The sequence below is a fragment of the Hipposideros armiger genome, unplaced genomic scaffold, assembly GCF_001890085.2.
Source record: "Hipposideros armiger isolate ML-2016 unplaced genomic scaffold, ASM189008v1 scaffold_692, whole genome shotgun sequence".
Taxonomy (NCBI): domain Eukaryota; kingdom Metazoa; phylum Chordata; class Mammalia; order Chiroptera; family Hipposideridae; genus Hipposideros; species Hipposideros armiger.
The window spans coordinates 645,608-665,152 of record NW_017732042.1 but is presented as its reverse complement, the minus strand read 5'-3'; the positions used below and the strand labels follow the sequence as shown (position 1 = coordinate 665,152).

The 19,545-nt window shown below is 41.3% G+C and overlaps 1 protein-coding gene across 5 annotated transcripts in view; it reads left to right on the top strand.

The window, feature by feature from the left end:
* RFFL (ring finger and FYVE like domain containing E3 ubiquitin protein ligase) overlaps positions 1 to 19,545 on the top strand; it is a 78,479-nt gene that overhangs the window by 16,159 nt on the left and 42,775 nt on the right. For 3 of the 5 annotated variants that reach the window (XM_019626864.1, XM_019626863.1, XM_019626865.1), the window contains exon 1: positions 5,428 to 5,569. The exons of the other annotated variants lie outside the window; for them this stretch is intronic. In XM_019626864.1, coding sequence (XP_019482409.1) covers positions 5,473 to 5,569 — 97 coding nt within the window. In that variant the 5' untranslated portion in view covers positions 5,428 to 5,472. Of the gene's footprint in view, positions 1 to 5,427; positions 5,570 to 19,545 lie in introns of those variants that run through there. 5 annotated transcript variants of the gene reach the window in all.

Here is a 19,545-nt window from a genome sequence, read left to right as displayed (position 1 = left end):
TATATATATATATATATATATATATATATATATATACATATACATATATATATATATATAAAGCAGAATGTAAACCGCCATCCCTACCAGAAGTAACTACTGTTAAATGGTTCTAGACTTTTTAACTATATATGTTTTGTTTTCTTTTTCTCTCTCTGTGTATGTATGTAGTGTGTGTGTGTGTATTCATTTCCCACCTGCTGTTCTGTAGTGCTTTTGTTTTTCCCATTGGATAATGTCTTATGGTTTCTTTTTCCTGTGATTTTTTTTTTTTTAAAGCACTTACTGCCTGGGACAGAGCTTTGGGTTCCTTTCTCTAACCCTTTTTTGTTTTCCTATAAAAGGGATGAGAGAAATACCTTTGAAAGACCCGAACAAAATATATTTTATTCCTGTTACAGGAGTTTGGGTTGAAATAAGGTGGTAGCTTTATTTGCAAGTGAATCAGTAGAATTCTGGCTGTTGGTATCTGTTTATCCATTTGATTATAAATAATGAAAGTCTGATGTTATGATGTGATCGCTTGCAGAACCTTGAGGGCAGCAAGAACTGTGAGCACAATAATCTTTAGAGAATGTACAGCCCTTTGGGTATTTGTCTACTCATCAGCTGCTTAGTCAGATGGAGTGTTTTCTTAAGTGCTGCTGAAATGCACAGTTCAGTCTTTATTTTGAAATCTTTCCTTCTGTCTTCTCTCCCTCTTCCATTACTTTGATTACCTTGATGGGACATTCAAGCTGTGCAGTCTTATCCTTTTATTTCCATAGCCTACAGAGAAGCCAGCTTGAAGATTAAGTTAGGTGAACAGGTAATCTTATATACTTGGCGAGACATCACCCGTCAAGATGAAACACATGTCAACAAAGGCCTCCTAGACTTGAGGACCTGAATGAAGGTAACTTAATCCTGTGGCATTTTTAGTGAACACCAGGTTGAAAATTTAGGAAGTTTGGCTCATTGGAGGCAGGGCATGAATATGGGGTGAGGGATTGGGGTTGGGGGTTGTGGGGGAGAGAAAAAGAGAGGAGAATGTATGTGTGTATTTGGGGAGGAGAAGAATCCAGAGGTATACAGTAAAGAAGAGTTATGAATTCAGGAAATCTTCAACTTACAGAATTGTTGTTCTGAGAGGGTGATGACTGGGGAGCAGGATAGGCGCTTACTAGTCACTCATTATGGAGCTGTTGGGGTTGTTTAGGTAATGTAATTTGATGACAAGGGCCTTTTTCCCTGCCCTTTTTCTGTATTAGCAGCTCAGGGAAAAACAAAAGGAAGAAATAGCTTTATGTAGAAAATTACACCCATCAGATGGTTCCAGGATTTCCATTGCCAGGTGTCTAAAGTGAGCTGCCTGAGATAGCCACTTGGTCACGTTGCTGACTTCCTTTTTCCCAAGCTTGTCACCAGGTCCTCAGACTGTGTCCTGTCAGCTTTGGATTTTTCCTTTTCCTGCAGGCTTGTTGCGTTTTCAATTCCTGACATTCAGGAGCCTAGTATTTCACTGTGCCTGAAGTAGGCGGTTGCTTTCCCCTTGCTATTGGATACCTTTCTGAACTATGAAGTATTATACCACAGTGGATAATAAAGTACCCACAATTACATTACCGAACAGATTCTGGTAACCGTACCCGTGGGGACAGACTCGGTTCGTGTGCCCTTACGCAGCTCAGGGGTTGTTTTGCAGCAAAGTGCTGTGAACTGGGTTGTGCCTCATGCAGTGCCAGTTCCTGTATCTGAACATGAAAGTGGCTCGTTAAAGATTAAAGGGATTGCCTGGTCCTTCTGGCCCCAGGATGGAATGATCCCCGCCATGGCGACAGCCTTTGTCTCCCAGGAGAGGCCATTTTATACAGCAGGTTTGTGCTTCCAAATGTTACAGTAAGCCTGCATTGGCTGATGCTGTGGCGATAAGTTGGCATTTGGGTACTCTGAAGACATATGAGCTATATAACATCCCATGGTTTGAATTTCTGGGCAAAACTGCCTCATCAGGAACTCAAAAGCCTCTACTTTCAACCTGTGTCTTTGGGGAGGTTTTCTCCTTTGTTTTATCTGACTGTTCCGGTTGAGTCAAGTGAACTTTAATGTTCACAGCTGTAAAAATTCCATTAAGCCCCTTGTACTGTATCCCAGGTGTGAAAATGTCTCTATAACACGACTGTGTGACAGCTAAAATCCTTAAGAGTAGTTAGGATAATTGTCTCTGGAGATTTGAAGACAATAATGGTCCAATCGACAAAATAAATTCTGTTCCATTATGTTCTTGGGGGTTCTTGTGGGTGAGGAGACTCGTGTCTGAAACCTGCACAGCGAGACTACTGTTCAGTTTGGTGGTCTTGGAACAAAACTTTTCATTGTACTGGGAATAGTGCTTCGAGGACATCTCTATGACATGTCTCTCAAAACATGATCGAAGGCCTGTCTGCATCAGCATCATTTGGGAGAGGGAGATGCTTATTGAAAATTCTGACTCTGGGGCCTCCCTCCACTTCTGCTAATTCAGTGTCTGGGATTGGGAGGAGGAAGATCATTTGCAACAAGCACCCCTGTTGATTCTTAAGTACCCCTAGAATTGATTCTCGGGTATCCTAAAATTTACTCCATTTTTCATGTTTAAGCGCTGTTTTATTAGAAGATAGATGTTTGTTTGACATGGATATTATCCATTTTGAAGAGGAGGTACACTAGTTTTTCTTCAAAAAAGGTTATAAAAATCCCAGGACAGTAAAGATTAGAATTTGGCAATGTCTCTAATTCTTAACATGGTGAGACAGCCAATAGTTCCTGGAAATTTGGATTTATGAATTCACCAGTCAGGAAAAGGATGTGGACATAGGTAAGATTCATTTTGTTAAAGAGAATGCACAGTATCATTTAGGATGTTGGGAATGGGAAATTAGGTAGGTGTTGAGGAGAAAGTGGGAATGGGAAAAGATAAAAGTGGTTTATTAATGGTAAAAAATTTTAAACTGTAACTGAATTTTAAATTACCTAGTAATATTTGGATATATGCTTGTTAAAATAAATTCACATACTGATAAAGCTAAAAATATCTCCTTGGTTTACTCCCACTGCTGTTCTCTTCCTGGCATGTGTATCCTCCCATATCGTTTTGTAAGTATTTGGTAATTTTCTGTGGATTTGGAAGGCTGCAGAATCCTGAGAAATATTTTTATTTCTGTTTGACACCTGTTTACTGTTTTATAATGTTAAGTGATAGTACAAAGCACCCCCAAACAAACGTGGGCTATCAGTGGCATTACATGTTTCTGTTCAAGTAAAACAATGGGTATGGGTATGTGCAAACTTTATATATATACCAATACACTCATAACTCATATATACACACAAACCTATAACATATCTGTCGTGACCACCCTTAAAAAATAAACCTATATAGCTTTGGGTGGTAAATTACCTGTCTGAGTTTTAAGATCATATATTGAAAGAACTTAAACACAAAGCCACAATTATTTAAAAAATTTCTCATATAGCCTTGGAGTCTCATAGTTTTTATACAACCTTGTAAAAAAAAAGTACTCGAATCCATTAATTCAAATTTAGCATCTTTTTTAAAGCTCTACATATGCAATCCTCAGCCTTTCCAGTCTAAAAGAGGGAACTATGATGGTTATATTTTGGGGAAACTGATTGGAACTGTACAGAACCCCAAACAAGGAAATGATAATCTGTGCTAGCTCTCCTGACCTGCTAAATTCTGTTTATCTTAGCAGAATTAGGAAGTTCTGATGTTTCTGGCCCTCACATTGCTCTTCATATAATTTACATTTATTTCCTGTGCACAGTACCTTCCGGATTTTCTCTTCCTTATTTAAAGTTTACTAATACAATGAGTCAGAAGCTTCTAACAATACTGTGTTTTTTTTTCCGAAAGAAGCTCCATGTTTGTCTATACTGGATGAGCCTTGAGAGTTGCTCCACGTCAGAATATTTGTGGCTTATCATCAAGTACAGCAATATTTTTAAAGTGTGGTCTGTGAGATAATGGTTGTCAACTGCTGTAAAGATGCTTTCATCATTTAAAAAGAGCTAATTAACATATACTGTAGAAAAACTTTAAACACAGCGTTTTCTGAGAAGGAAAACACTGAAGGGGAGAAACAAAAGAGGGAACATAAAACCTTATAGAAGCTCACTGTGGCCATCCTACTGGAATAATGTATTGGGTTGTCGGAAAAGTCATGATGTGTTTTTCGTTGCAAAAATGCGTCATGACTTTTTTTGACAACCCAGTAGTTACGGGGAATTAAGTGAGTTGGATAAATAAATTTTTTTAAAACTAGCCCCTTGAAAAGGAATAAAATTAAGTAGGATAGTTTTGGAATAAAATTAAGTAGCATAGTTTTTTAAACCCAAATTATGACAAGTCTACCTGTGTATTTTAATTGACCTAATATTCATTGAATGACCAGTGGGTTGGCAGCTACATCCAGAGTTCGTGCCATGTGAAACCTACCTTGAAAGATGGATGAGGCTAGTCATGGTGGCCTTGAATGCGCATGCTAAGAAATAGCTACTGACCATGGGAAATTTGGAGCCGGGAACAGCGGGATCTGATATGAACTTGAGCTTATTTTTTTGTCAAATGAAAACACACAGAAAGAAGCAAAGACTTAATCTTTTGTTTTCTTTGTATAGCCAATTCTAGCCTGTCAGGTTAAATTCAATAATAATTAATTGCTGCTGATGAGCCAGTCATTCTAGAATTGATTTTTTAATAAGCTGGCCAATAAATGAGAATCGGCATAAATTTAGGGGTTTTTCTTTTAAAAGCAAGTGTTAATGCATTTTTCACAGGCTCTTGTATTCCTTAAGCATCTAGCAGGTATGATGGTAGGTAATTTAGCTTTAGTATAGAAAATATGGCAGCTGTTGGAACAAAAGCCCTTCAGTATTTCTGTCTTCATTAGAGAACTTGAGTTGTGTAAGGAAGGAGAGAGGTCAGAAAAGGCCTACTGGGGAAAAAGAGCAGTGAGCCTGGTTAGAGGTGACAGAAACTCACCCTAATAGTTTAACCAGCCTGAGATGACTGAGCAAGTTCCCCTAGTCCTCTGACTTAGGTGGTCTAATTTGTAAATGCAAAGCGATTTCTTTATCATCTTCTTGGGGGAAATTGTCAGAGCTGTGAACCTGCTACTTCCAGTAATCTTGCTGTCCTGAGCCCCAGTTGTTCTCAGATGAAATTTCAAAAAGTGACCACGGCAGCTTTCCAGGTAAGGGCTCCAGAGGCCGCCGAGTGACCAGCAGTAGGGGAATGAGGTTTACCTCTTCTAGGTTGCAGTTGATTGTGGTTGGCTCAGGCTGAGTTGTTTGGGAAATATGAGTTTTGCCTGGCATGAGTCAGCACTGCCCTGGGTAAACGGCCTGCCTCTGTTGCAATCTTGCTTACCAAAGATACGTCCCCAGGCGGCACCATTCACTGCCTGAAAGCCACTGCTGTTGGTCCCCGAGATGATCTCATCTGAACATGGCTTCAAGAACCTCAGCGGCAGGAATTGGAGGCAGCTTGCTTTCTGCCGTGGCAGTGTTTTGAAACAGGCAAAATCAGGTAACCCCAGACTGATTTCTTCTAGTTTCATTAGCCATACTGAGCTGCAGTAGAAACTGGGGAAATCCTTACTCTTCAGAAGTGAGTCCACACCTTATTAATTGGAGTATCTTAAAGTTAGTCATTTGACTCTTTGGGACTTAAGGGGGAAAAAAAGTTTCATTTCATTTGGGATCTGGATGTGGTTTTTAGACCTAATCGGACCATTTAATTTATTATATAAACCTTAGAGAAGCCAAACAGGTTTACAGCTTTACCCATCTTTTGCTCTTGTGTTTTGTTCTTTTTGTGTCTGTGAGAAATAGTTTAGTCAGACTAAGCCATTGTTAAAGGAAGAGAGAGAAGCAAACATATCTGCTTATCTATGTAATAATCCTGAATATTGAATGGTAGAGACCACTGTCTTATCAGTGAATTTCCATAGTCCTTTCCGGAGGTATTGTGAAAAGCCTCCCCTCATCCCTAATTCTGTTCAGGCTACTGCTTATCTCCCTCCTGCTCTTCATCTTTTAAAACCTTCAGCCTCATTACTAGGTATTTGCCCCCTTCAGAGTTTGCTTCTGCTCCTTAACAATTATCCCAAATGATCCATGTTTTCTTTTGCACAAATAAGCCTTCTCTGAAACACCCTGCCCCAACTTAACCTAGCCAACTGGCTTCAGCCTAGATAGAAGTCACGTCTTCCAGGAAGTCTCTCCTTACGCACCAAGACTGGATGAGTACTCAGGAGAACCCTGGCTTTACTCCCATCATAGGATGTGTTGAGAACCAGCATCTTTTGTTAGAATTCTATCCAGAGTACTTGGCATACAGTAGGTTCTCAATAAGGATAGAATGAAGAAAAGCCTGTACTCTACTTCCTCAGTTCTGATCCTCTTAGCAACCCTAGCTTCTACCCACATGACCTTACTCATGTTTTCTTAAGATCACCAGTACACTGTTAATGACCAAACTCAATGCCCTGGTTTCAGCCTTAATCTTACTTAATCTCTGCCTAGCATTTGGCACTATTGAACCCATTCTTCCCCCCCCCCCCNTAATGACCAAACTCAATGCCCTGGTTTCAGCCTTAATCTTACTTAATCTCTGCCTAGCATTTGGCACTATTGAACCCATTCTTCCCCCCCCCCCCGCCCCGTCCCCCAATTTGGCTTTGAGACCTTGTCCCTTCTGAGTCTTCAGAGTATCCTCCTATTATCTGCTGATTCTCTTGGTTATCCCGTGAATGCTGAGATGCTTTAAGGCTTTGCCTTGGGTATCTAATCTTTTCTCTCTTCTCCTATCCCCTTCCTCTAAGGATCTCTAATATACCCATAAATCCATCAATCCTCAGTATGTCTTACCAGCACAGCTATTTCTCCCAAACTTCAGATCCTTATTTCCAACTTGACAAATCTTGACAAACTTGGTCTAACTTGAAAGACCTACCAGGATGTTCAAAAGGCACCTTCAATTCAACACGTACATAACTCATTATCTCCCCTATCCAGTATCTGTTATCTGCTTATATTGCTGTATGTTGAACTCTGTTAATTATATCCAAATCTTCCTGTTTATTCCTTTTATGCCTCACATCCTCTAAATATGCTAAATCTATGGTTGCTAAACCCTTTTGATTACTATATTTGAGTACTGTTTGATGTGTCTTTTCTTCATTCCCACTGTAGTGCCTTAATTTACCAGAGGTCAAAAACTAGACGTTTTGTTTAACCAGCCCAATGGCTTAAAATTTTGTGTGTGAAGAATTTTAGGCAGGATCTGTACTCTTCAAAGGTCACAGATACCACAGTTTTCCCACCTCTTACGTACTAAAGATTTTTCCGACTTTGCCTCTAGGAATTTAAGTTCGTAACTTCTGGTTCAGACCTTATCAAATCTTGACTGGGCTTTTGCCACTCCACCATAGGTCTTTCTCTGCTCCTTCTTCATTTTGTTGCCAAAGTTATCTTCCCAAAGGCCAAATCTAATCTTTTTGTTCTCAGGTTTTCAGAGTGCTTTTGGTTCCCTAGTTCCTGCTTAGCTTGGCAGGTCAAGTCCTTCACAATTTGACCCTATCCTACCTGTTACTATTACCTGTCTTATCTCTGTCTTCTTTCCCCAGCCGTTTCCTCCTGAACCTCATTGAACGTCTCATTTTTCTGGTTCCTGGTTGTATCATGCCCTTTTAGGACTCTGCCTTTTCTTAGTGGCTTCCTCCTCTCTGACCGGCAAAGTACTCATCTTCCAGGAGAACGTAGTTCATGTTAAACGTTTTCTGACGTCCTCAGTAGAAGTTATTCTTGCTTACTGGGACTCCCGCAGCACTGTGTCTCTCTTCCGCTAGACTGTTGAGTTCCTTGATTGAAACTGGTCCCTGACCTCATTCCATCAGACAGTTGCTGAAGTGGGTCCCTAGGGTCAAACCACTAGTCCAAAAGTCTTTATTAGCCTTGGCAGTGTTACAGCATTTATAAGCGCTCCTGTTAGATACAGTGTTTTTAGTTCCTGTTTGATGAACTTGAGCCCATGGTGCCTATTTTGTATATGTCACCTGCAAACATCAGGTAACCAACCATTCTAAGTTAATGTGAAGATTTATAGGGCTTGCTGAAACCTAGTCTCATAATGTCGCCTAACATTTTGGTAGCACTTCACAAAATTATTCCCTTGTATCATTTTATTTGATAACCTGCAATACCCTGTATTGGGTAGGCTTTTTTATCCCTGTTTTACTGATTATAAAGCTACTTCTGACATTGAAGCATACATTCATATAAGATGCAGAGAGAAAACATGTTTTTACGTTGCTTTAAGCAACTGGTTTGTCTTTGTAGTTAAATATACCCTACAGGAAAGGTGCCTTTGCTCAACAGGCAAGTGCTACAGATCTTGCCTTTTACAAGGCCGCTTTATCTTCGAGGTAGAAGGAGGTACCCAGAGCCTGCCTGGCCTATGGAAAGGCCTTGACAATGGTGAGTTGATATGTGCCCACTCCAACCTCTCAAGCTTTTCTATTGTGCTTCAAATGTCTAGGATTTGTTAAAACCTACCGCAGTAGTGGAGTCAAATCAAAGTGATGAGTGAAGAGCGTCATCACAAAATCGAGTAAGCTGAGTGTTAAGAGCAGAAAAGATTTCACAGTAATTCTAGTAAATTATTAAGTCTGTAGGGTAGTTCACAATTTTGGGGGTGCTGATATGCCATATTTGAGATTATGTGGAATTTGATGATAGAAAGATGAACCATAGGGGCTAGGAAATAGTCTCTGTTAGATGCTGGTATGTGAGATCCAATTTTGGATCCCTCATACTTAAGAGAGGATAAAGTGATTAAAAAGTTTTAAAAAAAGTCATCATTATAAGTTTTTTTAGAAAAGGAAAGATTTTAGCCTGGAGAAGGAAACACTAAGGGATGGCTTGATTACCATCTTCAAGTACAAAAATGATTTTTGCCGGGGGATTTTGATTAATTGTTCTTCATGTGCTTCAGAGACTCAAGAGGAAATGGGCTTAAATTGAAGAAGGAGTAATTTTAATAAATACGAGGAAGAGTTTCTTGATCTTCAACATTGGGAAACATTTGAATGACTGCTAAACGAGAGTGTTGACTTTCTGACTTTTTCAGTTAACTATTACCATGTAACAAATCACCCTAAAACTTTTTAGTGGCTTCAAATGACAACCCTTTCATTGCTCATAATTCTGTGGGTTAGTAATTCAGGGGAGAGGGACATATTGCTTTGTTCTGTGATGTCGATTAGACGGGAGGATTTATCATGGCTTCACTCAACATATCTGGGGCCTCGGTGCTAGCTTTTGGCTGGGACATCTTGGTTCTCCTCCATGAGGTCAATTTCTCTCTTGGCCTGTCATCATTCATTAGTCTAGATTGGGCTCCTTTTTCACGATGCTTGGCTTCCAAGGGGCCGTAATGGAAGCTGTAGGGCTTCTTAAGTCCTAGGCTTGGGAGTCATGCATCATACCTTTTGCCCCATTCTTTTGGATAAAGTCAGTCACAAGTGTAGCCCTCACCCAAGGGGAGGGGGCATGGATTCCACCTCTTGAAGGGTAGGGTGTCAAAGTCACACTTCAAAGGGACATGCAGTATGGTTGGGATGATTGCAGCCAATTTTGGAAACAATTTAGCACACAGACCTTAGAGATTTTTAATGAGAGAATAATCAATGCATGTATATTGAATAGGTAGTTTGGGCATATGATTTACAAACTTGGCTGCATATCAGTCATCTGGAAGCATTTTTATAAGCATAGACTCTTTAGGTACCTGTCTGTGAATAGGTATCTCTTGGAAGTGTTGGCACATAGGATACACTCTGTGTCCTTTCTCTCAGGTAACTATCAGTAAAATGATGATGGGGATGGGGAAAAGTAAAATGACAATGAGGTAGGGGAAGGGAACAAGACAGGTCCAGATAGTATAATGTGTTGTATAAAGGCAGGTGGGTGGGTGCTGTAAGATAGGCCTGCTGGTCTCTTTCTGCTTCCAGGGCTGGGCTGAACCCTCTGCCTGGCATGCTCTGCCTCCCCGTCTCCCTAGTGTTAAGTTATATCTCATTCAGTTAGCACATCATCAAAGGAGTGTTTCTTGATGCCTCACTTATTTTTTCTCTTAGTTTCTAGCACTTTTTCCTTCATAGCATTTTTTAGTTTATAATTAAATGTTTGTGAGATTATTTGACTGATGTATAATAGACAAAATACCTCTGCTTTGCTTTCTAGTATCTATCATAGTACCTGTCTCATAAAATGTTCTCAGTAAGTATTTGTTGAATGAATAAGTGGTTGATTGAATGCATGAATGAATGAAGTATGATAGTTGAATTCAGTTTTAAAGGGTGATTGGAATTTTTGATAGGTGGAGCAAATGAACGGGAAATTCATAATTCTGAAGCAGAAAGTGTGGATTATATTGCTCATAATGATTTCAGAAGATTAGAGGGATTGGTTTGGTAAAAGATGAGGGGTTTGGTTTTGAGAGTACTTGGACTGCTAAATTTGGGGTCTGGATCTTTAGCAGCATTTAGAAATGAGGTACAGAAACTGAAGGGTAAGATTGATTCCAGATATTTAAATTTGGAGTTATCTGATTGAAGGCCATGGGATCTATTCATTCAGCCACTACTTACTGAGCTCCCGCTGCGCGCCTGACAACTGCCTTGTAGGGCAGGTGAGCTGAGGTCTGACTGATGAGGAGCCAGCTTGGTGAAGAGAGCTGTGGAGAATGTTCCGGGAAGGAAAGGGACCACAAGTGACTAGGCCTTGGGGCACTAAATAATTGATTATTTTTGAGGAACTAAAAGATGACCTCCAAGGGCGTAGAGTGAGGTGAAGGTGGGAAAGGTAGGCAGAGCCCACATCAGATGGGGCCTTTGTGGACCATGTAGGGAGTCTAGGCTTTACAGAAAAGCTCTGTGGGAAACTACTGGCTGCTTTAAGGCAGTTACAAGCAGAGTATATTTTAAAATACAAGTTTATCCTGACTACTGTGTGGAGAACAGAGTAACAAAGAGGGGACCACTAAGGAGGTGTTTGCTGTAGTTCTTGAGAAAAAAAGTACAGTAAGTCGCTGACTTACGAACATTCGAGTTTCGAACTTTCACAGATACAAACGGACCTCGCATTACGAACATTCGTAGATGCGAACAAATCGCGGAAGTAGCTCCTCACGGACATTGTCACAGTTGTGCTCCTGTGTGCTTACTGTACAGTATGATAGTGCACAGTAGTACAGTGCTCAATCAGAGCCCAGGATGTGCAGAAGCAAGAGGAAAAGCAGTGGTGATGTGGAGGGGACTGCTAGGAAGCGCAAAGCAATAACCATGGAAACAAAAGTGAAAATAATTGAGAGATTGGACCGAGGTGAAAAGATGGTAGATGTCATTCGTTCTTTTTTTTAAAAAGATTTTATTGGGGAATTAGGGGAGAGGAACAGTGTTGGGGAATTGGGGAAGGGGACCAGCCAAGTTGTTGTTCTTCAGTCTTTGTTGTGGAGGGCACCAGTCGCCATCTGGCTTCCCGTCATCGGCAGCTCGTGGCCTCTAAGCTCAAGGTATTGTGTTCAATCTTAGTTGCGGGTGGGCGTAGCCACCATCCCATGCAGGGAGTCAAACCACCAGCCTTACTGTTAAGAGCACACGCTCTAGCCACTGAGTCATCTGGCAGCAGCTCAGCTGAAGGTGCCGAGTCCAGTCTTAGTTGCAGGTGGGCATAGCCCACCATCGAACAGGCAGTGTTGTTGTTACACCAGTTGAGCCATCCTGCCACCTGTTGGCAGCTCAGCGGCAGCTCAGCTCGGGCCGGGCATCGAACTGCTGTTGCTCAGAGCTCAAACTCTTGAGCGAGCTCTTAACCAACTGAGCCACTCGGCCGGCCCTTAAGCCAACTAGTAACCAACTGAGCCACTCAGCCGGCCCAAGTCACTCGTTCTTATAACATGAAGTTTCAACCATTGGCTTTATGTTGTATATTTGTGTCAAAGTAGTATAAGACTCACTTTGTCAGACTTACGAATGAATTCGACTTATGAACGTTCTCCCGGAACAGAACTCATTTGTAAGTCGGGGACTTACTGTGGCATGTAAAGCAGGGTATGGCCATGGACGTAGTGAGAGCGGGATATTGGCAGGATATATTTAAAATGTAGAACCAATAGAATTCACTAGAGAAGGAAAGGAAGCATGGTTAGTACAGAGCCCTAGGGGATACTTAGGGGACAAAAGGAGGAACTAGGAAAGGACAGGGAGAAAGAGTGGTCTTTGAAGTCAAAAGAGAGTCAAACTATTACTTCTAGTGGGAGCTGCAGGGGAAGAGGGAGCCTACGAGTATGAGAGACTGAAGGAGAGCATGGTAGGTCATCGGGGTAGGTCATCGGTGTACGGGGCTGCAGGAAAGGTTAAGGACATAGGGAAAAGCCATGCATTTAGCCATCAAGATCATTGGTGACTTTGGAGAAAGGGCTTTCAGTAGAGTAGAGTGAGATGATGAACAATTGTGTGATAGGAGAATGAAGCAGAATACCAGCTATTCTTTCGGGGGATGTGAGGAATTAAAGAGAAAGGGAGGCCTAGCAGAGAGCTCACTTTTTGCAGACTTGCACAGAGAAGATATATGTGTGAAGGCAAGTTTTTAAAAACTAGTGGGCCAGTATTTACTGAGCATCTACTCTATGCCGGTCACCATGCCAGGAGCGATACCAAGTCTTTTCTATTTATTGTTGTCTTTAAACAGTTTGCCTAATAGTGTAGTAACCTTCAAAATGAATTTCGAAGGTAAGACCTACCTTTCAGGTGCGGGAAGGAAATATCAGCACTAAGTTTTTTTATACATTTATCTTACCCTTTGAAAATTTTTTTAGTGTTGTTTTAGATAGAACACAGTATATTTGTTTGGTAGCACTTGTCTAATTTTCTCTTATAATAGGTATATTGGGCATGTACTAATTTTTTTAAACTGATGGTCAAAAATGGTGGACTGTACTGGTCTAATGAATAAAGGGAAGTTATTAAAATGAAGAGAAAAGAAGAGACAGAGAGAAGGGTGGCAAATCAACATGCCAAGTAGTGTGCACATTGTTTTAAACCTCTAAAGAATCCTGTGAAGTTATTTTTCCCCATTTTACAGACAAGAAACTGAGGACTAGTGAATTTAACTTGTCCAAGATCACACCACGAGTTAAGTGGTAGAACTGGAATTTGAAACCTAGTCCATTTTACTTGAAAGCCTTTTCCCCTCGCTTATTCTTTTCTCTCTTTATTTGCTTAATGCTTCTCATATTTTTTTCCATCTAATTCTCACAGTGATTCTATAAGGAACATACTAAAATATCCATTTCACAGTTGAGGAATCAGAGGCACAGATGAAACAATTAGTGGTCACGTGCATATGGCACCAGCTGAACTCCTGATTCCAGTGTTCTTTCCACTGCACCTGTATTGCTTCTCAGAATGAATGGTTAAGTAGGCAAGGAGGTTTCTAGTTATCCGATAGAGGAGTGGAAGAACGGATAGGTGTTGGAAGATTACTTAGACAAAGTAGAAAAGGGTAATCATTCCCATTTCTTGAGCACATTGTGTTGTTAAGGGTTTGCCTTAATTCATGTAGGTACTCGATTTTACAGATACTGAAAATGAAGTTTAGGTGAGTTAAGCACCATAGCTGAGGTCACACAGAGTGAGCTCTGGCTCCAGGCCCCATGTCCCAACTCTGCGCAATGCTGCTCTTTGGAAAGTTGATGTAGAGGCTAGAGATGAATAAAAGACTTCTGAGCCCTTTGGTGATGGCTTGATCCTACTTGTATGAATTTGTTGGGAACCCTGTAAATAAAGTCGTCTGGCTTTTCTGTAATACTTGGAAGGTCAGTTATGGAGAGGTTGGGGAGGGGAGGGGAAGGGAAGGGAGGAAAACCCTAGAATAAGAGTTCACTACATCAGAAAAGGTCCCCAGGGTGCAGGAATGGCAGATTGCAGTGGATTGTGTTGTTAAGAAAAGTTGTGTTTTAAACTTATTCGTACTATATTGTGGTTCTGTTTGATGCAAGGTATATTAGGATATGGAGGAAAGAATGCAAAGATAGGTAAGATGGGATCTTGGACCTCTAGGAAGGTTGGAGAGTAAGATAAAGCACATGATTGAAGGGCCTGAGAGAGGTGGAAGGTGGAGAAATATTATCCACGTTGGCTTGTTGTAGACTTAGGCGGGCATTGTGTAGGGCAGCCTGGTGGGTGCCATCTAACGTCTCAGGAAGACTCCTGAGGGCTTTGGTTACTATGCCCCTTTCTCAGGTCATAAAATATATTTTGTTTTATACCTGGAAATGATCAGTCTTTTGGAGACAGTATTCTATTCAGACTTGAGTGACTGTGCTCCAAAAAGAATGCCAATTTATTATTTTAGAGTGAAGGATTCCTTTCCTGTTAACAGGATTCTGGATTTTGCTAGGATATTGTTTTTCAATATCAAGAGATCTGAGAAATGAAATTTAATGGTATCGAGCTTGCTTGGTGAGCGTGGAATAATAGGATAGACTAGTTTGCGGGAAAGGATATAGTTACAAAAAAGCTAAGATTATTGATTGCTTACTATATGCCAGGTTTTGTACTAAGTGCTTTGCATACAGTAGGACATTTAATTCTCCCAGTGGTCCTCCTGCAAAGTAGGCACAGTTCTCCTCAATTTACAAATGAGGAAACCAAGGCCCTGTCCAAGCTGGGAAGAAGCTGAACTGAGATGGGAACCAAGTCCCTCTGACGCTTAAGAGCCCATACCCTAACTGCTCCTATAGGCTGTTCCCATTTAGGCTTCATGAAAAAATCTGTCCCGCTGCAGAGAAGATGGTGTGTCACCTAGCTCCAGCATTTCTCTGCTTTGGGGGACTCTGGAGTCAAAATGACCTCCTCTATTTTTCTTTCAGACTCTTCTAAGTTTCTTTGTTGACCACATTTTGATGTGGTCACAATTCTTTGTTTAAATATATTAATACCATCCAGACCTTTTTTGTCCTCCTCTCTTCTTATTTTTGGTTTGGAAGATATTGTATTGACTTAGAGGTACTTTACATATCTGCACACATTGATTTTATTATCTTAATTTTATGGGTTAAGTTAATGAGAGTCCTCTAGCTCCTAACTTGTAACCCCCCCATCCTCTCCACCGGATTGAAATTCAGATTCTGAGTGTGATTTTGGAATACTCAGTCTGGCTCCAATCCAGCGATCCAATTTAACCCTGGCTCTCTGGATCGCTGGTTATTATTACCATCCCTTTCTTCGTGCCTATTTATGTCTCACGTCAAATCCAGTTACTCACTGTACCTATATGTCCTTGATTTCCTACTTCGGGTGTCCTTGTGTGTGTTGTGTTTTTGACCCCACATGTCATTCCTCCTACGGAGCCTCGTGTGACCCCTTACTGGAAGCAATAATCACTTCCTCTTCTGGGTCTCGTGGTAGAGGATCCGCTTTGATGCCTCCTTTATGGCACAGTGTACTTTCTGCCATGATTTCAGTTGTTTGTGTACATGCCTTTATCTCTCCTATTAGACCATAACCTTGTTGCGCAGCTCTATCTGGTTGACCTTTGTATCTCCTCTAGTGTCTAGTTCAGTTCCCTGCACATAGTGGGCATTCGATGTCTGTGGATGAATAAATGGATAAGCAGAATTTCAGACTTAAGTTTCTGCTCGTTGGCTTAGCTTTCTTGCCCCTTCTTTGCTTTTCTTCCTTTTGCATTTCCTTTCCTTTCCTTTTAAACTTGCTGTGCTTTCCCTTGCTCTGACTCACCGAACTTGTCTTTACCACTCCCTTTTCTTATCCAGATCTTGCCTCATTCTTTCTCCATTAGCAGTCATTGTGTGGGTGGGCCCCATGCTGCTGGTCAGATTTCCTCCATCCTTTTGTGGCTCTGTTCTCTCCATGAATCATATGACTAGCGTGCTTGCATTAAGATTTTAATAAAAAGACCATGTGTAAAAAGCACAGTCCTTAAGGTTTTTTAGTTTCTTACTTTCAAGTGGGAAACTTTCCGATCCACATTTCAAGGGGAAGGGGAAAAAAATCCTTGGGTACTTGGGAGGTGGATCAAGGCATGTATTCTCACACTGTGGGATGTGGGATGCTGGAGGCATCCTATTTGACCAAAGAGATGATGCAGGAAGCCACAGAAGCGTCTGCTAACTGTTAATGTTGAATCCCTGAATTTTTGTACAGCTGGAAGAAGCATTAGAGGTTAGTGTCGTCCAATCCTCCTATTTTCCAGATGAGGAAACAGACCCAACGAGGCTAAATGATGGGCCATAAAAACGGATATCGTTGCCTAGCATTTACTCCCGATACGGAATGTGACTTGGAAACACTAGCTCTTTGAAAGTGATGGAAGTTTTGCTTGAAGTAGAGGCTTCAGTTCTGTAACACTGAAGGCTTTTGCAGTGCTGCAAAGTAGACTGGGCTTGGTTCTGGGTTGCACTGGGGACACTGTTCACCAGAAGGGTCCTTTTAACTGTTGCGATCACTCTGGGTGGTTCCCTTCTGGGAATCGGCTCAGTTGGAGACTAGCTGACAAATCTGTTCCATCTCCATTTGAAAAGAGGCCAGCGTTTAATAATAAAAACATATCCCATTTTTCTTGCTCTTTTTCCCAGCACTCATATTCCAAGTTTTGTTTCAGGCTTAATTTTTCTTATCTTGGCACTTTTTGCGTTAAGTTTTTATTGTTTACTCTAGGTCAGATGTTAGGATGAAAGATGGGAAGTAAAGAAATGGCCTTAGAGGCCCATGATTGGTTTTGGTGCTCTTTAGGTGACACTTGCCTGACTCATAGAATGATGTGTTTTATAGTCACTGAATGACTGTCCAGTGAACCAGTCGTTGGCAGATACGAAAGGTTATATCTACCTGTTTGTGGCCAGGGAGTAGCCGTGTAAAGAGACAGCCCAGAACAGGAAGTCAAGTGCAAACAGGATGTGCTTGTCTTTACTGTAACTTGTGTGCCTGTGTTTTGAAACTTGCTGTGGTTAAAAAGAAGACTTCTAATATTTGAGCTTGGCTGAGAAAGTCTGTGTTTCTGGGTTGAAAAGGAGCAACCAGCTAGTTCTTGACTGCCCTGCCTTTATACGGGTGTGCATCTTTCTTCTATGGGCCAGGTCATTCTTCCTGGTGCATTGTGGTTTTTCCTAGCTTACACCATTATTGAATCCATATGTTTTATAAAAGGAAACCACTGAATTGACTGCTGATCTGTTACTTTTAGTAGCAGTGGGATTCAAGCTGTGCTTGGCTATTTTATTTTATTTTTTAATAACAATAGAAAATCTTAGCCTTGAATTCACCTGCCTTTTCAATTACTGGTTCGTGTTGTTGAATTCCAGGATTTCTGGTACATCTTTTGAATGTTTCCTGAATGTGGCAGTTTACAAATTACTCTGGTTTTAGTCTTTGAATTGAAAATTTCCTTGAGCATTGAAGACTAGATCTAATTTTTAACTGCTGAACTGTTTCACCCTTAGGCAAATTTCTGGAGAAGAGATTAAATAAGTAATTTGCTTGGCGGTATTCAGCTGGTAAACAATCTGAGGAACGTCTATTTTTCTGAACCCCCTCTTCCCCCCATTCCTCATCACTCCGCACTGTGAAATCTGCTTTATTATGTTCATTAGGGGACTGGATTGACTATAGAATAACTAACTACCTGTGGAGAATAATCTTGGAATCTTTGTGAATTATTATAACAGCTTGAATTATTTCAGAGCTGGTCCACGCTGATGGTTTCAAACCATAGCTAATGAATTTGGGGCAGGTAGAGGTCTGGGTCCTGTTTTTTGTGCATTCTGTATCCTTGCCACATTGCAAAGAAGGCTGTCCTTCTACTTCATAATTCCAGCAGCAAATGGGTGAAGTAGCACATTTCAGCACCGATGAGAACAGCATTACTTCCTGGTAACAGCACAGGTGTCTTTTTTCTCAGGAAAATATGAGCCAGTTTGCGCTTTGTTGTGGGATATAAACAAAGGGTATATATAACCTGAAGGAAGACCAGGCTCATCACATGTGTTCACAAGGAGAGAGTATGGTGAGAACAGAGGTTTTCTTTGTGGTATTAGGCGAACTAGAAATCTCTATTTCTGCTTCTTGGGATAGATACTGGGCACATCACACCCTGGTAGGAGCAGAAAACATTTCAGAAAGTCAGCATAATTTTCAGATTGAGATCAAACATCAAATCAAGCCAGAGGTCTGTGGGAGGAAGGAGGTGAGTAGTCTGAATTCATCCTGGATTTATCACAAAATCCCATCTGACTTCAGTGCAATGCAAGCAGTTATGGAGCACCAGGTAGGGGCCAGAGCTGTACGTGTTTAATTCTTCCCTGGATTTGGTGGACAAGAGGAGTTTGAGATGCTAAGGGAGAACGTCTAAACTGGCTGGACTGCCAGAAAAGTGACAAACTCCTTTGTAGTGGGGTAGAATGGGGAAGAAATGGGCAGCCCGGAGGATAAACTGCTTCTGACCACCTCTGAAAAGAGTTCTTCAGGGATTGTAAAAGAACTGGTGAGAAGGGCCTGGAGTCCTTTAGTTCTTGGAGGATCATTGGGAAACTAGATTGAGCCTGATTAAAGTATCTGCATGTCTAATGAAAAGGTAGGTAGGGGATAGAGCAGGTAATTTTGTCACTTTAAAGAACCTGGGGCCAGCTGAGTGGCACGCTGGTTAAGAGCTGGCTTGGGACGCCAGCTCTGAGCAGCAGGGCCCCGGTTCAGATCCCACATGAGGGCCAGTGATGCTGTGCCCTCTACAGCTAAGATAGTGAACAACAGCTCTACCTGGAGCTGGGCTGCTGTGAGTTGCCGCCGGCGACGGCGTAGGCTGCAGTGGGGCTGGCCAGCAGCTGGTGTGAGCTTTCGTGAGCTGCTGTTAGCCGCCATGAGTGACTGTCTAATGGCCGGCGAGTGACTACCTCACCCGGGAAGAGCACAATGATAATACCAACATGGGCCAGTGAAGTGATGTCCTCCACAACTAGACTGAAGAACAAAAAGACAGCTTTCCCCCCCCCCAATTCCCCAAAAAAATCTTAAAAAAAAAAAAAAAAAGAAGAACCTGAAACAAGATTTTCTTGAAATTATTCTTAGCCAACTTATATTGAGCATCAGTTTTGCACTAGGCTATATTATTTATTTATTTGTTTATTTATTTATTTATTTATTAAATTTTATTGGGGAACAGCCATGGTCATTGGTTATACATTGCTTTTATGCTACAATGGCATAGTTGACTCTTAGGGAGGGCACAGCTCACAATGGCCCATGTCGGGATCGAACGGGCAACCTTGGTGTTATCAGCACCACGCTCTAACCAGCTGAGCTAACCGGTCACCCCTTTTTATTTTTTATTTTATTTATTTTTTTAAAGATTTTTATTGGGGAATTGGGGGGATGGGAATAGCGCTGGGAAATTGGGGGACGGGGAACAGACAAGTTGCTGTCCTTT